The sequence below is a fragment of the Panicum virgatum genome, chromosome 9N (genome assembly GCF_016808335.1).
Source record: "Panicum virgatum strain AP13 chromosome 9N, P.virgatum_v5, whole genome shotgun sequence".
NCBI lineage: Eukaryota > Viridiplantae > Streptophyta > Magnoliopsida > Poales > Poaceae > Panicum > Panicum virgatum.
Genome location: NC_053153.1, coordinates 49102178 through 49122161, shown reverse-complemented (window position 1 = coordinate 49122161; position 19984 = coordinate 49102178). Strand labels below are relative to the sequence as shown.

Here is a 19984-nt window from a genome sequence, read left to right as displayed (position 1 = left end):
CGCTCAGCGGCATCGGCAAAGGCCGGTGGGACCGCATAGCAGGGCCACGAGGCCTCGGTGCACGTTCCACCGGGAGGAAAGGGCAAGGAAGCCGCGACGAACGACGCAAAAGCACCCTCGGTGCATGATCGCATCAAGAGGCCCCCTGTGAAGGAGCGCCTTCACGACACGCGCGGACGCGCCGACGATGGCGACACCCACAACATCATCAACGGAGGAAGTACACCCCTCGACGGGGTGGTCGCTTCGACCCTGAGCATGACAGGGGCATGTCACCGGAGCCTCTGGGCACCCGTGTGTTCAGTCGGGAGATTCGCACCGCTCCCTTTCCCCCACGCTTTCGATAGCCCACCACCCTCATCAATTACTTAGGAGAGACTGATCTCGCGGTCTGGCTCAATGACTACCGCCTGGCATGCTAGCTGGGCGTAGCGACGGACGACACCGTGATCATCCTCAACCTTCCTCTTCACCTCGCCAAATCCACACGAACGTGGCTCGAGCTTCTTCCCGCGGATCAGATCCACGACTGGGCCGACCTAGTCAGGATCTTCGTGGGCAACTTCTAGGGCACCTATGTACGCCCCGGGAACTCCTGGGATCTCCGAGGGTGTCGACAGAAGCCCAACGAATCCCTGCGCGACAACGTGTGATGCTTCTCCAAGCAATGCACTGAACTCCCCAGCGTCACCAACGTCGACGTCATCGACGTCTTCCTCGAAGGCACGACATGCAGGAACCTGGTGGACAAGCTTGCGCAAAGCCGTCCCGCCAGCACCAATGAGTTGTTCGATGCCGCCACCAACTTTTCTTCCGGCGAGGAGGCAGTTGGTGCTATCTTCGACAACAAGATGAGCAAGCGCAAGGAAGATGCGCCCGCGGAGGGCAGCAGCAGCAAGACCAAGACCCCCGCCAAGAAACAGAAGCGGGGGAAGAAAGGAAAGAAGTTGGTCCCACCGAACCAGCATGGACAGGGGCAAGCGGAGGACTCTGACGAGGTCTTCGTCGCTTCCCCAGACCGCAAGGGCCCTCGAGGCCCCCTCGAGGCGGTGGCGGCCTATTCGACGACATGCTCAAGAAGCCGTGCCCTTACCACAAGGTCTCGGTCAACCACACCCTCGAGCAGTGTGAGATGCTCCACAAGTACTACAACTGTGTCGCGCATCGCGACGAGGACAAGAAGAAGGATGCGGGCGACAAGGGAGGAGATGGCGAGTTCCCCTCGGTGGAGAACGCCTTCTTCATCTTCGGAGGGCCGACGGCGAACATGACCTCCCGGCAGCGCAAGCGCGAGCGCCGGGAAGTCTTCTCCGTCACAAAGGCCACGCCATCCTACCTCGACTGGTTAGAGGACACCATCTCCTTTGGCCGCGAGGACCACCCTGACTACGTACCGAACCCAGGACAGTATCCACTCATTGTGGATCCCATCATCAGTAACACTTGCTTCTCCAAGGTGCTCATGGACGGAGGCAGCAGCCTCAACATCATGTACGCACACACCTTGGAGCTCATGGGGATCGGCTTGGACAAGCTCCGCCCCAGCAAGTCGCCGTTCCACGGCGTTTGTTGACAGTCATTAACGACCAATTTTGACCGTCAACTCCTGGACAAAAAGGAACCACAAAGTGGAATAACTGGTGTGGCAGAACCACCTGAATTATCCCGGCTCAAGTGCGCTGGCCATCACCATAAAGGCAACACCGACACAAACGCACTTCAAACGGAACAATTCTTGGTCTGTCGGGTAACGTCCCGATACAACCACCCGTTCTTGGATCGAACAAGCATACCCTGCACGAAGGCGAGTCCAGAGATATTACAACCACATATTTTACAACACAAGCATAGTAGTTATTACAAACCAGTTCAAATACTGTTACAGGTCCAACTCAGTAAAACACTAAACAAGACATAAGTTTAAGGTTCAGAGTTTAAGCAGCGGAAAGAAAACACGACGGCTACAACACGTCGCAAAAGTATACCGAGCTAGCCCAAGCAAGGTATCACTCGTCGGGGTCATTGCCGGCCGAAGACGGATCCCATTCTACGAACCAGCCATGAGGCAAAGAGCAGGGCCAAGTCAGACTAGCGATCTGGTCCTCAAAACTCATACCTGAAAAAGGTTTCAACAGCAAGGCTGAGTATACTAATACTCAGCAAGACTTAACCGTCAACGGGTATACATAGCCCACCTGGCTAGACTATGTAGGGCTTTGTAAGGCTTTGGTTTCCTTTTGCTGAAAAGCAATCAAGAGTAGGTCCTTACTTCACATTTTATCTTTCCATATTCTAGTTGATTAACCATTCTATGTAAGCAACTAATCCTATTCAATCATGGTAGAACTTTAAGCAAACATCAAGATTGATCATAATAATGTTGCTCTTATTACTCTGTGTGGCAAAGGGATCAAGTAGTCCCAAACCGTGAGAAGCGGACAATTCGAATCGAATTTGTTAACCTGGCCAGGCAGACCTAACATACACGTTTGGAACACCATCGGGTCGTTCCCAAACAACCGTTTACCTTTCATTCCGGCTTGTGGATAGGGTCACTCTCCCCGACTACAGGGCACCATCTTCCTCCCTGCACCCGTGGTGTTGCACAACATAAACATAAATAAAACCTATCTCTAAGAGAGAGTGAAAGGTATATCCACTCCCCGGTCCGATCGGCTACTAGGCTTACCGCGTACCATATTTACGACATGTGGCTAGTACGTTCAAAAACTTAACCACCACTACCACACACCGCGACCTTATCAGATTTCATCAACACAAACTAGGTCTCAACCAAGGTCATGATATCGAACATGACCCTATCCGTCGTCCTTATATTGATAGCAGAAAGTAAACAAGCAATTCTTATAGAGCTCGCAAGTGACAGGCAATCACTCGACTTTTACCGGTCCTATAAGCTTAGCAATTATTCGAACTCAGGTTTAGTGTTCCGTACATAGGTTCCTAGGATCATGCATCTAGGGTTTCAATTCAAATCCTAAGAACTGTAAATGCACACATAAGTAATAACGATAAATTGTAATAATTTGAAATGCTGGGTTATGTCCGGGGCTTGCCTTCTCGGTAGTCGCTAGCTAAACCAGCCTTGGGCTCTTCCGAACTTTGGTCTGGGGCTTCAGTTAGTACAGCAGCGTTCACCTGGGCTTCTGGATCAACTCCTTCAGACTCCGGGATCAACTCGTACGTCCCGTTAGCTAGATCAGTCGTATCTATATGTGATGCAAGAAATAGTATTATAAACATACACACGAGGCGAAGAAACTGCAGTCTAACAATTAGCAAACAAACTTAACACATGGGCAGTCATTTATGGAGTAGTTAATTAACAACTCTTACTCCACAAAACAACATGATCAACTTCACAAAAGAACTACACTATCTTCATAAAGCAAGTGGTAGTTGTTTCCTATAGCAAATAAAACATGGTTTGCTAATAAATCAACAACTCAGTACTCAAATAGCAAGAAATTTAGAAAAAATTACTCGAAACAGAAGGTATATAGAGTAATTAATACTGAAAATTTCATATCAATTCATGCAGCCAATTATTCAGAACAAATCATTTACTCAGACAACACCTAGAAAAAGATTGACTTCTTCAGATTTAACCAGAGCAAATCAGAAGCTAGAACTTTTACTGGAGATCAAAATAGAGCTAACTTAGCTACTGTAAATTTTTCATGATTTTATCTGAACAGAATTTATCCTGAGAAAAATAAACAAAACAGACAGCAATATAACAAGATTCATTATTAGTTTCTGTTATAGACATGAACTGATGCTCAAATTTTACAGACAAGAACTTATGACCAAAACATGGTTTCACAATTAGTATTAGAGTTTTCTAAGCAAGGAAACTATTTATCACAATTAAAGCCTACTTGACAAGCATTAAATCAATGATATAGTTAACTAGATAGAAAATTTCTCAAACTTGGGCCACAGCAAGATTTTAGTAACATGTAAGCATGGAAAAAGTTTCATACTCAGAACTCTAATATTTCTACCAGCACAAATATATTAGTATAACTAGTAGACCTAGCTAATGATGTCGAATAGGTTTCAAATTTTTACCAGACACTAGTAATACTGCAAGACCCAATCAAACCAAAGATCACAAGCAATTACTGAGTAGAACTCCTAGAACAATTAAACTCTATTTATGCTATTCTTTTTCTTGGATTAAAATACAGACCAAAACTGAAGATATGTATGTAACAAAACTTTTAGATCTTGTAACAAGGATTCCAAAACATTTGGAATTGTATTTTTCTGATTTTTATATGAATTTCTAGGCATTTTCAAAGTTCACTGGTTTGAATTCTAGAGTTCATGAACTTTTCTCAAATTAGCCCCTGGAACTTTCTTTTCTTTTCAAACGAGGTCCCTGGCCGGAGCAGGGGAGGAATGGCGCTGCAGATCCCGGCGAGGTCCGGCCCTGGGGCGAGGGGGAGGTTAGGGGAAAGAAGGAGAAAGTCCCTGCGCACCTTTTGGTGGTCTTGGATCGGTGGGAGAAGGTCAGGAAGGTGCTCGACGGCGGTGGACAGGGAGCGGCGGCGGAGGTTCAACGGCGGCGAGGTTCTCCGGTGAGGGATTGGCGACAAGGGGAGGTTGGTGAGCTTCGCGGGCCCAAGGTGGAGCTCGCTAGGGGGTCGAGAGGGTCGGAAAAGGTCTGGAGCGGCGGGTTCACGGCGGCGTCTAGCTCACCGGAGTTCGGGCGGCGGCAGTGGTGTTCTAGGGTTTCGGGGCGGGGATTTGGCGAGGAAGCGAGAGAAACAGAATGAGGGGGTTTTGCTTGTGCTGCTACGCGTGAAAGAGAGAGCGGTGGGGCTCTATCCCGTGCTGTCTAGGGCGGCGGCGAGGTGGCGGCCGGCGGAGCCGTGGGGGGCGCGTGGCACGGGGAGGAGAGCTCCAGGCGAAGGCAAAAGAGCGGTGAAGGGATGGGGCGCGACGCGTGGGTGCCACGGAGAGCAGGAGGTGGCCGGGGCTGGCCCTGAGCGGTGGGCGGCGCTACGCCGGTGGACAGAGGAAGCAGGAAGGGACACAGGAGGTTGAAGAAGGGTGGATCTATTTGCAATTTCAGAAAATTCCAGGGACCCTACTGTAAATCAACAATAACTTTTAAACTAGGGCTCAAATCAAAAAGTGCCCAGCATGAAAGTTGTTCAACTTTTCAAGATCTACAACTTTGATGTTGTGCAAAAATTGATTTGACCAAACGTTGGAAAGTTATTTTGAAAACATAAGAAGGATTTTGAATTCAAAGGACTTTTGTCTTTTTCAAGGTAAATTCACCTTATATCAAAACTTAAAAGTAAAATTTTTTGTCATGTAATGATTGCACTGAATTTGGCAAATAAACCCTCCACCAAAACAATAATCACACATCCTATTCAAATAAAACTATAAGATGACCCTACATCAATTCATATTTACACAAATGGGCCTGATATTTTTAAAATAGACCCTTACTCAAGCAATTTCACACATGAAGCACAGAAAATAAATGTTGTTCTACTGTGCAGACACCTAGGGTGTCACAACTGCTAGCATAGGTTTATTTATTAACAAATTCTACATATGGTGCTTGAGAATGTGTGCAGGTGGTTTTGAGCTAATTTTGCAGGTTTCAAGCACACTTTGGCCCGACATAAATCACAGAAATTATCAGAGCACCGATTCAGGCTCAAATGGACCAAGTGTAGCCCAAAAACCCAGTTCAGACCACTCAAGACAGGCCAAGCCCAACTGGGCTAGGACAAGGAGCCCCAAGACAGCCTGCTGGACGAAGCTGGGGGCGGTTGGCCCACCTGGCAGGGCGACCGACCTACTTGTCGGCCGACCTGGCCCATGGGCCCCACCGCCTCAGCCTCGACATGTGGCGCCTCCCTGCTGGTTGCTTAGGTCGGTTCCTGGTGTTTCAGCCCGTGGCTCCCTCCTATAAATACAAGGGGAGGGGTAGAGAAAGGACACACACACACATCACACCCTCTCAACTCACCTTTCTCCCTTGGAGCTTGAGGCCTTCATCCTAGATGCTTAGGTAGACTAGGAGGTGTAGAACAAGAGGAGGAGAGTGAGGAGGAGTCAGGGGAAGTGCCGGGTCTGTCGGGACTTTTCTCCACTTGTACCTCGACGGATGCTTATTCGGTTGTAAGTGTTCGAGACTTTCTTTGTTTGTTTATTTGGAATTAGAGTTTAGATCGCAAGTTATCATCTATGCCTTATGTTAGTTGATGTGTATGTGTTGGTATTTTGCAACATCATGAATAAAATCCGCAAGCGCACGGATACCGTTGTAGCTTTCACCCAAGAGTATTCCAGGGTATCGTATCCACTAGGGAACGTGAGTACGCTATCTACAGGTTCAGGCTCATCCAATGACACACGCGCCGGTGTGGAGAAAATAGAAGAGAGGACTTTCTATATCTAGAATCTATGTCTAGAAGCAGAGATCATGTCGCCGTTATACTTCAAGCTAAAGGTATCGACCGACTTATACAAGCTGGTAGCTCCAATATGTGCTCTATCTGATATCCAAACGTGGAGGATTACTAAAAGACTTGAACAGGGCTGTCACCACCTGCCGGCTACCTCTACAAACCGTGGGACTATCAGACAACGGAGTGGTATAGTCCAGCCTAGACACCACGTCTACGCCTTTCCCTACTAACCTTAGCCCTGGCCAAGACTACCCTTTTCTATCCGGGGTCTTAAGCTAAGATCAAATGCTACTCGCTAGCATACACATCATCTAATATAAGACAGATATGATAACTTGCGATCTAAACTCTAATTCCAAATAAACAAACAAAGAAAGTCTCGAACACTTATAACCGAATAAGCATCCGTCGAGGTACAAGCGGAGAAAAGTGCCGACAGACCCGGCACTTCCCCCGACTCCTCCTCACTCTCCACCTCTTCTTCTACACCTCCTAGTCTACCTAAGCATCTAGGATGAAGGCCTCAAGCTCCAAGGGGGAAAGGTGAGTTGAGAGGGTGTGATGTGTGTGTGTCCTTTCTCTACCCCCCTCCCCTTGTATTTATAGGAGGGAGCCACCCCGGGAATGCAGCTCTTCCTTGCAGAACCGACCTTGGGAGCCAGTGAGGAAGCACCACGTGGCAAAGTTGAGGCGGTGGGGCCCAAGGGCCCAGTCGGTCGGCCTGCCCACGGCTCCAACCGCCCCTAACTGCTGGGGGTTGGGCTTGTCTGGGCTTCCTCTTGTTCAAAAGTTGTGGCACAGCCTGTCTTAACTGGAATTGCTTTGGTTCTTGGGCTACACTTGGTCCATTTGAGCCTGAATCAGTGCTTTGATAATTTCTGCGATTTATGTCGGGCCAAAGTGTGCTTGAAACCTGCAAAATTAGCCCAAAACCACCTGCACACATTCTCAAGCACCATATGTGGAATTTGTTAATAAATAAACCTATGCTAGCATTTATTCCACTTTGTGGCTCCTTTTTGTGCAGGAGTTGACGGTCAAAATTGGTCGTTAATGACCGTCAACAGTATGCTAGCGAGTAGCATTTGATCTTAGCTTAAGACCCCGGATAGAAAAGGGTAGTCTTGGCCAGGGCTAAGGTTAGTAGGGAAAAGCGTAGACGTGGTGTCTAGGCTGGACTATACCACTTAGTTGTTTGATAGTCCCACGGTTTGTAGAGGTAGCCGGCAGGTGGTGACAGCCCTGTTCGAGCCTTTTAGTAATCCTCCACGTTCGGATATCAGATTGAGCACATATTGGAGCTACCGACTTGTATAAGTCGGTCGATACCTTTAGCTCGAAGTATAACGGCGACGTGATCTCTTCTTCTAGGCATAGATTCTAGATATAGAAAGTCCTCTCTTCTGTTTTCTCCACACCGGCGCGTGTGTCCTTGGATGAGCCTGAACCTGTAGATAGCATACTCACGTTCCCTAGTGGATATGATACCCTGTAATACTCTTGGGTGAAAGCAACAGCAGTATCCGTGTGCTTGCGGATTTTATTCGTGACGTTGCAAAATACCAACAAGCTTTCTGGTGCCGTTGCCGGGGAACGGTAGCTACATTATCTACGGACTCAGTCATCCTCGTATCTTCTATTTTCTTTTCCTTTTTCTTTGATTCTACCTCAACCCCCGCTACCCGTGGAGCAGCTATCCCTTTTACAGCTCTCTTCACCCAAGAGCGAGTTCTATGAGCCAGCACCTTCTGCTGACCCAATTCTTTCTACTAGCTATGAACTCAACTCAGGCTACATAGCCTTTGTTCAGGAAAATTCCTTTTCAGGAAGGGATTGTGAAAATCCTTACCATCATCTGCGCGAGTTCGAGCAAGTGTGTTCATGCAAGAAAATCTCGGGCATGACACACGAAACTCTTAAATGGAAATTGTTTCCTTTTTCCCTTTCGGGAGAAGCAAAGCAATGGTACATTCGTGTCATAGGCTGTGTGAATGGAAGTTGGATTGAACTTCGCGACAGATTCTGTTCTGCATTCTTTCCGCTTTCACGAATATGTGCCTTGCGAACGGAAATTTTAACTTTCTGTCAGAATGATAAGGAATCAATCGGTGTAGCTTGGGCTAGATTTACCTTATTGGTAAAATCAGGCCCAGCCTTGTCATTACCCGAGCATTTATTGCTCCAGCATTTTTATGCTGGTCTTGACAAGGAGTCTGCACACCATCTCGATCTTACCTCTGGAGGATCTTTTGCTCATCTTACCCCAACCGAAAGTAGGGAAGTCCTCGACAAAATCTTGGACAGAACCTCTTTCGTTTGTATCCACGAGCCAGTCCCCACAGAGCCCGAGATACGTCAAGCGGAGCCTTCAGAAATCGAATCAGAACCCCCTGAAAGCCAATCAGTAGATTCGATCTATGAGACTGCCCCTGAACATAAATCCAAAACATCGGAGAAAGAAGACCCTCTACCTCCGGAATTTCTCCGAAGTATCGAGCCAGATGTCTTTGAAGATTTCGGTGACACCTCAAGATACTTCTGCCAGAAGCGACCACCAAGCCCTGTCACTCCTACGGATCCCTTAGAGGAGAATTTTCTTCGGGAGACAGTTCAAGAGTTGACAACATTGATCAGCAACGAATGGCTGCAGGAAGGAGAGTCATCCATATCTCCAATTTATCTAAACTCTCCCTCCACATCATTCCGTTGCCGCCTCCAAGATCAAAATGTGGACGCTCTCTATAGTCCCGTTGTTAGAGCTAATCTCATGTCAGACGAGTTTGCCTTAGCTTTTTGGGGCAATTACAAACTCACTCCGACAGACAAACAGCTCAGGAGACCTTCAGGTTCTCTTACAAGCAGCTACGGGATAATCACCGATGTGCCATTATGGCACAATGATGTCAAAATCCGTCTGAACTTCCATATCTTCGAAGATCTCAACTTCAAATTCTTGATAGGGCATCCCCTTAAAGCTCTCTTTTCGGATGTTCCTAAGGACGGATGTTTAAGCATCAAGTTAGGGAAGGACACGTTCCACATCCCCGTGGATCGAGCATTAACATGCTCAGTGGAAGATCTCCCTATTCCAGAGCCAATCGAGGAAATAATGGCCACTTCCACCTTCGAGTTTGTTGACTCAGGCCTCGAGGAGGATGTCGAGGAAATGCCGGAAGAAGTCAGCGACGCAGAAGAAGAATCCGGTGAAACTCCTGAACTGCTCGCGACTGAGAAGCCATCACGACCTCCGATTGAGCTAAAGCCTTTACCTTCAGGGCTTAGATACACCTTCCTGAATAGCAATGTAGAGTCTCCCGTGATCATCAGTGACAAACTCTCGGAAGAGGAGACTAATAAGCTCATCGTTGTTCTAGAGAAGCATCGATCGGTCTTAGGCTATACCCTACAAGACCTCAAGGGCATCAATCTTACCCTCTGCACCCACCGAATCCCATTGGATCCCGCAATAGCACCTTCTAGGGAACCCCAAAGAAGGTTGAACAATGCTATGAGGGAGGTGGTAAAGAAAGAGGTTCTTAAACTCTTAGATGCCGGAATTATCTATCCTGTTCCGCATAGTAAGTGGGTAAGCCCAGTCCAAGTCGTGCCCAAGAAAGGAGGCATGACGGTGGTGGAAAATAGCAAGAATGAGCTAATTCCCCAATGAACCGTCACAGGATGGAGGATGTGTATAGATTATAGAAAACTCAACAAGGCCACTAAGAAGGATCACTTCCCACTGCCTTTCATCGATGAGATGTTAGAGCGATTGGCGAAGCACTCCTACTTTTGTTTCCTTCATGGTTATTCTGGTTACCATCAAATACCCATCCATCCCGAAGATCAGAGCAAGACAACATTCACATGCCCCTATGGAACATATGCCTACCGACGAATGTCGTTTGGGTTATGTAACGCCCCCGTGTCGTTCCAAAGATGCATGATGTCCATTTTCTCCGACATGATCGAAGAAATTATGGAAGTCTTCATGGACGACTTCTCGGTCTATGGGACGGCCTTCGATCCTTGTCTAGAAAATTTAGACAGAGTCTTGCAGAGATGCCAAGAGAAGGACCTGATCCTCAACTAGGAGAAATGTCAGTTCATGGTCCGTGAAGGCATCGTTTTAGGACACTTAGTGTCCGAAAGAGGGATAGAGGTGGATAAGACGAAGATTGAAGTCATTGAACAACTTCTGCCTCCCATTAATGTGAAAGGAATCAGAAGCTTCCTTGGCCATGCCGGATTTTATCGAAGGTTCATCGCAAATTTCTCCCAGATTGCTAGACCCCTCACAAGTCTCCTAGCCAAGGATGCTCCCTTCCAATTCACAGATGAGTGCCATAAAGCCTTTGACACGCTCAAAAAGGCACTCATCTCAGCTCCAATCATTCAACCCCCAGATTGGAAGCTCCCGTTCGAGATCATGTGTGATGCTAGTGAATACGCGGTGGGGGCCGTACTTGGTCAAACCAAGGATAAGAAGCATCACGCGATCGCGTACGTAAGCAAGACACTCACTGGAGCTCAGCTTAATTATGCCACAACAGAAAAAGAGCTCCTAGCAGTTGTCTTCGCTATCGACAAGTTTAGATCCTATTTAGTGGGTACCAAGGTCATCGTCTATACAGACCATGCCGCACTCAAGTACCTCTTCACTAAAAAGGACGCTAAACCAAGGTTGATTAGATGGATTCTTCTACTCCAAGAGTTTGATTTGGAAATTAAAAATAAGAAGGGAGTAGAGAATTCAGTGGACCATGACTAATCTTGTTAAACTCTGAACACATCCACTGAGATCATAACTGTTACACATGGCATTATTCTCAATCATGTTGTTGTGGAGGCCAAGAGGAGGCTGACTGGTGGGTGCTGCTTCCACATGTGCGCCTAAAATCTAAGTTGAACTGGGTGGATTTGTTTGAACTGTTGAAGTTTGTGTAAAGTATACATGAATAGGAACATGAATAAATTAGCAAATGCTACATCTGAATCTAAACTACAGACAGGTAGATGAGTATGTCGTGTTGCCTGGAGCCGTCGGTGGCGGTATAGTCTTTCTCCCACTGTCTTCATCGCACATAGATACTACACAGTAGATCAGATCTTGATGAATGCAGACTAAAGTGGTTTTACTCTATGGAACTTCTATCACATAGGGATACGAACCAGCGGTGGAGCCAGTGTGGGAGCTGAGGGTCTCAAGCCCCCCTACCCCAAGAACTCCATGGAAAATAGAGGGAGGAAGGAGGGAGAGGAAGAAAAAAAAGAGAGATGAAGAGAGAAAAAAGGAGGGGCCAGAGGAAGGAGAACCCTACCTCGAATTTCTGGATCTGCCCGTGTAGGGGGGCAGCAGCCGCGACTAGAGGGCGGCAATCCTCCGCCATGATCAATTCAAAACTAAAAGAAAGGCTATTTTTTCTTTGCTACCCAAAAGTGCAGTACAAACCTGAAGCAATTTGCTGGTATAAAATTCCAGATTGGCATGCACAAACATGAATTAGGGAAGTGTTTTTTATTTGACAGTGATGTATTTGATGACAATAGCATTGCCAAATGTAATCAAAATCAGAGCATTTTACTCTGAGATGTCAGTGATTAGGAATTCTAGAATGTTAATGTATTCTTCTGTTCTATGAGCAAATTATTTTTCAGTTTGAACTCCAATTGTTAGAACGTTGGTTCCAGGAATTGGCTTCTCTTGTTCCAGTTGCAGTTGGTCTATGTTGTTGTAACAAAACAAAACTTAGAAAGAATTATGCATATTCTAATCTCTATTGAAATCTACATTCGTTTCTATTATGATGGTCACTGATAAGGCGCTCAAAGCACGCCTAATGTTCTAGTAATGTATGTTAATATTTTGAAAGGCACTCGGCACCCCGCACCTACATACTTAACCAACGTCCCATCTTTTCCCGTCTGATATCTACGCAACACCATACCTTTAATGGAAGCATGAAACTGTTCGACCGCCCGCCGCCCACCGGTACTTGGGGCCGCTAGAATTGCCATTGAGGCTGAAGGTTCAATATCATTTAGATAATTCGTTGGTGGACTATCGGGCAGCTCCTCTGCTGCAGGTTGAATTTCAGTTAGATACATCACATTTTCAATAGCTATCGAGAGACATGCCTCAGCTGAGGGCATGTCCTGATACTCATTTCAATCTGGCCTAGTATAAAATATAAGGACCTTGGGGCTTGGGCAGCACACTTGATAGCTCCTTACGCATGACACCAATCAAAATGAAGTGGAACAACTTGGGCGATGTTATTAGGGCAGGCATCCTAGTTGGCTCAGTCATCCTAGTCAAGTTGCCTCAGTCATCCTAGTCTTTGGCAAGCTATTCTTTCTTCTCTACTGTGTGTGGAGGTGCTTCCGGGCCAAGAAGCTATTGGACATTGTTACCACCACCACAACTACATCCATGGATCTGGAGTATCACTGCGACGATTACTGCTTCGGGGCAGTGGCGGAGCCAGCATTGGGACTTGGGGGGAGGGGGGCTCAAGCCCCCCTACCCCAAGAACTTTATGGAAAAAGAGACATGAAGAGAAAAATGAAGCTACCAGACGCTATTACCACCACCACAACTACGTCCATGGATCTGGAGTATCACCGCGACGACTACTACTACGGGGGTGGCGGAGCCAGCATGGGGACTTGGGGGAGGGAGACTCAAGCCCCCCTACACCAAGAACTCCTTGGAAAAAGAGAGATGAAGAGAAAAATTGGGGGCTGGAGGAAGGTGCTGTGCCACGAGAGGCTGAACCAATCATCTCTTGACCATCCCGGATCAAGCCGCGTAAGTAAGTGGTTGTGGGCCCAAGACTGTCTGAATTCAAGCTTGTAATTAGTTTGAGATTATTGTCCAACAGACGTGTCGAAAAGCTTTACCTACAAGAATAGCATTTGGTTTGCGGCAAAGTCTTCATCGGCCAGGAACAACCGTTTTGGCCATTCAGTTTTTTGGGGCGCATTATCCCCATAACCATCTCCAAGCAACTGAGTATTTTAGAAGTTAACGAAATCACCACCACAGGCATTTCACTATCTACAGTACATTCCCTAAAAAAACTATCTACAGTACATCATCTACCATTATAGGAATAGCACCGCTTAAATTCTAAAATAACTACATCACCTACCACTAAGAATAGCACCGCTTAAATTCTAAAATAAAATTAGAAAAATACAACTACCGTCCTAAATCGAGAATTCAAACCTAGGTAGTCAGATTTCACCGCAACAAACCTTACTATCTACCGCTCAATTCAGATTTACTACTGACACTATGGCTTAATGGAATATGTACCTATTAATTGAGCATGGCCCAGATTTGACTGGCTCGCTGGGTCACAAACCAAACAAGTGCCTTGTTCGGCTGGAAGATTCAGCCAGCCACAACAGTATTTTTCTCTCACGCCAAATCAGCCAGCCAGCCAGCCAGCCGAACAAGGCGAAGACCTTTATATTATAAACTAAAGCGGCCAGATTGAAGCAGCTTAGGTCGCTAGAACGGCTAGTATCTCGATCGATTTCATGTTTTACAAGTATCAGCATTTGCATACAAATGCTGATAACAAATTACAAGATTACACAGCCAACGTGATATACATGACACAACAATAGTGTTACACATCAGTCAGTAGCCAGATGGCCCTCCCTTGTCAACGTCAGAACCGCCTCTTCTGCTGAGGATACCCAGGGTTTTGCATCATCCCTTGGTCAGCCTTCCTTCTCAACTGTTTGTTGCACACATCAACAGTAAGTTCTTCCACAATTACGTCTTCCCCAACACAAAGAGAATGGTGACATTACCTGGTGCGGATGAGACTGGCCACCTGCGCCTCTCTGCATAGGAATGTTACCAGGATTCAGGCCAGCCATGCCAGCCTGCGATGCGGCATTGAAGGCAGCCATGTTTGTACCAGCTGCTACTCTTGGCATCCCAACCATGGGTTGCTGCGGCATTTGTCGTGGCATTGATCTTGGTACAGATTGACCTTGAGCTGCATTCCCTGAAGGCTGAAATGCAGAAATGCTACAAGTGAATATAATGTGGACCAGATTTCACATCTATACTGCAGGTGAATACTTGCAACTAACAGGAAGTTTGGTTCCTTAATAAGATATTGGAAAATAAGGGCTTAGAAAGAGTTGTGTTACCGGCTGAGTTGGTTGAAGGCTTGTTGTTCCTTCAAAATCTGTTGTAGTGTCTACTGGACGAACAGGATATTGCACAATTTTCTCCCCTGGCTGGGATGGTAAAAGTGCACTAACCAGAAAACAATTTCTGTCAGGAGTATGGGAAATATCCTTTTGCTTTCTAGATGAAATATTATGCTAAAACATCTGAGAGAGATTCTGCAGGTAGTCATTCAAACTAACAGGTATTTCTTTGACATAGGCAATTAAGAGTTAAGGCTCTGGTCACACATAACTTACTTTCTTCCAGGTAGTGGGTCCATCCGAAAGTACCTAAACGAAGAAATGAACATATTCAGAAAAGAAAATATGCACTAAAAAGAAACCACCAACACCACAGCATTACTGCATTAGTACTTGAAATCGTGTCAACTTTTCAGAACAGGAACAATGTTAACCTTTTTTTAAGCTAAGCATATATCATCAAACTTCTAACATGAAAAATCAGATATTAGAACCCAGAAACCATTATCCTCATGTTGATTATGTGATTCAGGAAGCCCAAATATGTACAAGGGTATTGACTAGTTTAAGTAACCTTCGATCCTAACAGTTAATGGTTGCTTTGTGTGTCAAACAGTGTTCGGCTAGGCGCCGACTAGGCGGCGGCTAGGCGCGCCTAATCGCTAGTCGACGGGGTGCCGCGTAGCCTAGGGGATTAGGCGCGGTCTAGGCGGCCTCGGCGCCTAGGCGTCGACCAGCAGCGCCTCGGCGGCGATTCGGCGGCGAGCAGGCGCTCAAGGCGGCGCTTAGTCGGGCGGGCTGCTGCGAGCGCACTTTTTTTTCGGCCGCGCGCTATAGAGGCAGCCGCGCGGGAAGATTACCTCGCTCCCGGTCGATTCCCGCTCGCAGACCCTGCTCCCGCTCGCAGACGCGCGCCGAAGGGGAGCTTCACCCGCCGGCGTTGCTCCTCCCCGCCGGCGCTGCTCCTCCAAGCCGGCGCTGCTCCTCCCTCGTCGGTGCTGATCGTCCTCGCGCGGCCTTGCTCCTCCAAGCCGGCGCTGCTCCTCCCCCGCCTGGATCTCCTCCCCGCCGGTGCTGCCCGTCCTCGGCTCCTCGCCTGGAAGCTCCTCCCCGCCGGTGCTACTCGCCTGCAGTCCTCCAAGGTGAGTTCCCTCCCCTCCCCTGCTCGTTCCCCTCCCCTGCACTGCTCGTTCCCCTCCCCTGCGATTTCCCCTGCTCGTCTCCCCTCCCTGCTCATCCCCCTCTGCCAGCAGGCAGCAGCTCCCCTGCTTTCCTCCCCTGCGGGCGCGGCCTCCCCTGCTTTCCTCCCCCAGCAGGCGCACACAAGGGCCGGCGGCCAGGGGCACCGTCGGGCACGGCCAGCAGCACGGGTCGCATGTCCTGAGGCGGCAGCACCTGCCCCTCGCTTCCCATATTCGGAGCAAGGTCTCCTCTTGCGTGAAGGTAGTAGTGGCCTGAGTGCTTCCCCTGTTCCCCACATGGAAATCAATCCGCAAATCCATGGTAAGCTTTGTGATGCTTGGTCGAATGTTAGTTAAATTTGCATGGAATTGCTTGTGAAATAGCAAATTATTTTGTCATGGAATTGGTTGATGCAATGATTGAACTGGAGTCATGAAATTGCTTGTGAACTAGCATATTATTTTTTCATGGGACATAATATTCTTTGCTAGGTGCTTTAGCTGATTGCAGGCGCTGGTGGCTTTGAGCATTCTTTGGAGTTGCTGGTGCCTTTAGCATAATATATTCAATAATCAATAATTTTTTTGCTATATATACATAATATATATTATTTTTGCCTATATTGGCAAAACGCCTAGAAAACCGCCTAGGACCGCCTAGGCACGATTACTCCCGCCTAGGCGCTAGGCAGTGGGTCACCGCCTAGAATCCGACTAGCGCCTAGCCGAACTTGGGTGTCAAAAGGTACATATCCGTACTAATGACAGAATATGAATAAGATTATAAACGGAAACAAAAAACTAAAAAAAAAGATATTGCAATCTATTTCATATCGATGTTCACTTTTTAGTTTTTACTTTTGAAACATCTGAACCTGATAGCTCCCACCAGCCTCGAGCGTGTTGTTCCTAAGCGTAATGAACAGAACTTCACGGAATGGTGGAGAAAAGCAAGTTGACAGATGACAAGACTCAAAGGAAGGGGTTTAGCAGTTTTGTGATCCTGGGGACTTGGACCTTGTGGAATCAACGGAACAAGTGTGCTTGTGATAGTGCCTGTGCCTGTGCCTGGCCCGCCCTCCTGAACGTCCAGCATTTCTTCAAAGAGGAGATGAGTTTATGGTGCCTTGCTGGAGCACAAAAGCTTCAGGAGTTGGGTTTAGGTCGTGTTGAGGGGCTAGCTTAAATATTCCAAGTCCGGTCGTTTTGATTTATTTCTTTTTAGGCGATTAACTCAGTTTGTACAGCAACCTCATTGTATCTCCTAGGTGAGGTATGATGGTTGCTTTTGTAAGGGGCCATTTCTTTCTCTCTATAATACAAAGATACACAGCTCTCCTGCGTGTTCAAGGAAAAAAATTATTGTAACGTCTGAATAAATGAAATCAAGGTAATAAGCCATAATCCAAAATGGAAATAACGGCAGCCAATATATCAGAATTAAGTATAGCCAAGTCATTGTGTAGTGACTACTTAAAGTCTATGAGTACAAAAAGATAACGCATGATTCAGAGTTTGACAAGAACTGTCACAATGGTCCACAAGATGGTTCCAGTGTGTTAAATGCTGTCTTTTGCAAGGTTGCTAGGCAATATATTCAAATGGATCAATAAAAGGCTAATTATATGCATGTTGGAACTGGCCAAAATGTACAGCCAAGGAAAATAAAGAGCAATGAAAACGTGAAAGTACTTAGTTACTTACTCATGCTCCAGAGCTTGTGCAGCTGTTATACGCTTTCGAGGATCATACCTAGAACGGGAGAATATCATGGTGATAAATAAAACAACAACAAAGCATCAAAATATTTGTTATGTTGAATTGTTAACAGCTAGAGAGCAATGAAGAACATACTCAAGCATTTTTGAGAGAAGATCAAATGCAGGACTCTTCTGTGGCAAGTGAACAATGTTATGGAGACCTGGGTTCTCACTGCAAGTGAGAATGATTACCTTAACCACTGATTATTGATGTAAAAAGTTTAGGTAGCTTAGAGCAGCTAAAAAATGTCGAACGTACTACTTATGGCCCTGAATGTGTTGCTGGTCGTTTTGCCACCATGGAAGATTGGCAAGGGTAGGCCATTTTTCAACTGTAGGGTGGCCTGCAGAAGGATTGGATTATAACAAACACAAGAGTACAAAGCAGAACGAACAACATGGAAGAGGAAGGGGTCATCCATACCTAAGACCTTAAAAATCTTGTCCAGTTGATCAAGCTACAAGGCATGCGCAAATCAACTGTGAGATAAATAAGTTGCAAATGAATGACATACACAGAAAAAAAAAACTTCTACTTGATGTAATGCAGCAGAACATACAAGACAACAATACACAAGTATCTGCTGCCTGATTTTCTTAAAAGGGTTCCACCACACAAGACTGTTATTTTACTTGGCATGTTAATGTGGCAGTTTTAGTCTCTGATCTAATCTGAAAACAAGGTAACAGCAATAATTACTTGAGTGAGAGTGCCCATACTTGGAATGGGTTCGGAGTATTTTTGGCTTCGACACCTTGGAACAGTGGTTTCAGGGTCAGCAATTCAGCAAAAATGCAACCAACTGCCCACATATCTAGAAATAATTTAAGGAAACAACTGAATTGATTCGAATGCAGAGAAATTAAAGGTAAAGGAGATATAGTTTTGCTCTCCTGGCAAGGATACCAACAGCGCTTGTGTAGTGTTTAGCCCCAAGTAATAGCTCGGGAGCACGATACCAGATAGTTACAACAACCTGAAAATCTTTGGTTAGATATATATACACATAATGGATCTTGATAACAAAGCACATGCTAATAGAAAACATAATAAGAACATATAGATTAAAAAGTTGTGCAGAGGACTGAGGTGTTTTATGAGTGTGCATTTTCTAATATTCAAATCTATCAGAAGAGGAAAAAATTTGGGAAGTGGCCAATTATTCCTCGGCAGCACCTTTTCCTCTACTTGTATTCCTGGAAAGAGGAACAGAGGAAAGCAGCGGGCGTGCTAGCTAATGGGCATGTCCGCCTGTAGATGAAGGTACTCACTCCATTGTCACACAATGCTTTCAGTGGAGCTTGATATATCCTAGCAAGCCCAAAATCAGCAATCTTTATAATTCCATGTTCTTCTCCTTCTCCCATGACCTATTGCAGCACATATGGAAACACTATCAGAGAGAGGAAAAGGCTGCACAAATTGTGCAGTTATATTTGTGTATCTCCAAGTAGCGCCATACCAGTATGTTAGAAGGCTTGAGATCTCGATGGATAATCCAATTGCTGCAGGAAGGTAGGCGGAGATTGCTGAGGTTAGCCACAGATATTTCTGTAGGAAGTTACACAGAAATCAGCAGCATATACTCCGGCTACCTGTGAAGATAGTTGAGGCCATTGAGCAGTTGCCACAGCAAGGATTTGACAGTGTAGGGGTTAATGGGGGCGTTTAGTTTCTCTCTGTGATGCCTGATAATCTCCTGCAGCATGGTTAATCAATTAGGATAAGACACGGTGGTCATGCTCTGTGTAATGTAATTGAATTGAAAGAGAATTGAATACACCGTCACAGACATAGAGGTCATGCTCCGCGTAATCAAATGCGAGGTAGAGGGACATGTCGGCGTGGTTGATGTGGACATTGACGAGCTTGACGACATTCTCGTGGTTGATCTCGCGCAGGAGCTGGGAAGCAATCTGTTAGCTTAAGCTAGGGTTTGGCGCTCCAGCCCCGGGGAAGGGGAGGAGATAGAAAGCGCAGCGGAAGAAGCAAGGCAAAGGAAGCACGCACCATAATCTCCCTGATCGCGGTAGGCGATACCCCGTCCCCCTCCTTGGACTGCTTGAACTTCTTGATGGCGATAGGGGGGCCGCGCCGGCCGGGCGCCGGGTGGGCCGGCTTGAGGCGCGCGAGGAAGACGAGGCCGTAGGTCCCCTCGCCGATCTTGCCCACCAGCTCGTACTGCTGCAGCCACGCCGGGCGGTTAGCGCCGCCCGCCCGCCCGTCCCCCATCCCCGACGCCGCGCCGCGCCGGGCTGCCGCCGCCGCCACCGGGGTTCCTCGCCGTCGTCCTCTCCTCCGACGCCGCGGTGGCGCTCGGCCTGCTTTCCTTGACTTGTTGGACCAGTGACAATGCTAACAGATCTGCCCGGCACCAGTGTGGGCGAAGTGGACCAACAAGAT

At 46.9% G+C, this 19984-nt stretch overlaps 1 protein-coding gene across 6 annotated transcripts; it reads right to left on the bottom strand.

Moving 5' to 3' along the window:
- Window positions 1-13828: 13828 nt before the first annotated feature.
- LOC120690915 (cyclin-dependent kinase E-1) lies at window positions 13829-19951 on the bottom strand. 6 transcript variants are annotated; one of them, XR_005682012.1, is made up of 16 exons: window positions 19592-19951; window positions 19363-19485; window positions 19177-19280; window positions 19044-19086; window positions 18853-18951; window positions 18488-18557; window positions 18301-18395; window positions 18005-18038; window positions 17840-17924; window positions 17675-17752; window positions 17525-17572; window positions 14916-14948; window positions 14637-14763; window positions 14289-14495; window positions 14057-14212; window positions 13963-14026 (listed from the first exon to the last, which is right to left on the bottom strand). XR_005682012.1 is itself a non-coding variant. In XM_039973815.1 (15 exons), exons 1-15 carry the CDS (start codon window positions 19811-19813, stop codon window positions 14144-14146), a joined length of 1419 nt encoding a protein of 472 aa, XP_039829749.1. In that variant the 5' UTR covers window positions 19814-19951; the 3' UTR covers window positions 13829-14143. The 6 variants fall into 6 exon arrangements, 5 of the variants coding, with proteins under 5 accessions (XP_039829749.1, XP_039829750.1, XP_039829746.1 ...); XM_039973815.1 differs by having other exon boundaries at window positions 13829-14212; window positions 14637-14745; XM_039973816.1 differs by having other exon boundaries at window positions 13829-14212; window positions 14637-14745; window positions 19375-19485; window positions 19592-19950.
- Window positions 19952-19984: the final 33 nt, after the last annotated feature.

Coding starts and splice junctions, on each gene's coding strand:
- LOC120690915 (XM_039973812.1), bottom strand. CDS start 19,813: ATGGGGGACGGGCGGGCGGGCGGCGCTAACCGCCCGGCGTGGCTGCAG. Junction 19,087..19,176: donor GGCCTCAACTATCTTCACAG/GTAGCCGGAGTA, acceptor ACCTTCCTGCAG/CAATTGGATTATCCATCGAG. Junction 14,764..14,915: donor GACCCACTACCTGGAAGAAA/GTAAGTTATGTG, acceptor TACTCCTGACAG/AAATTGTTTTCTGGTTAGTG.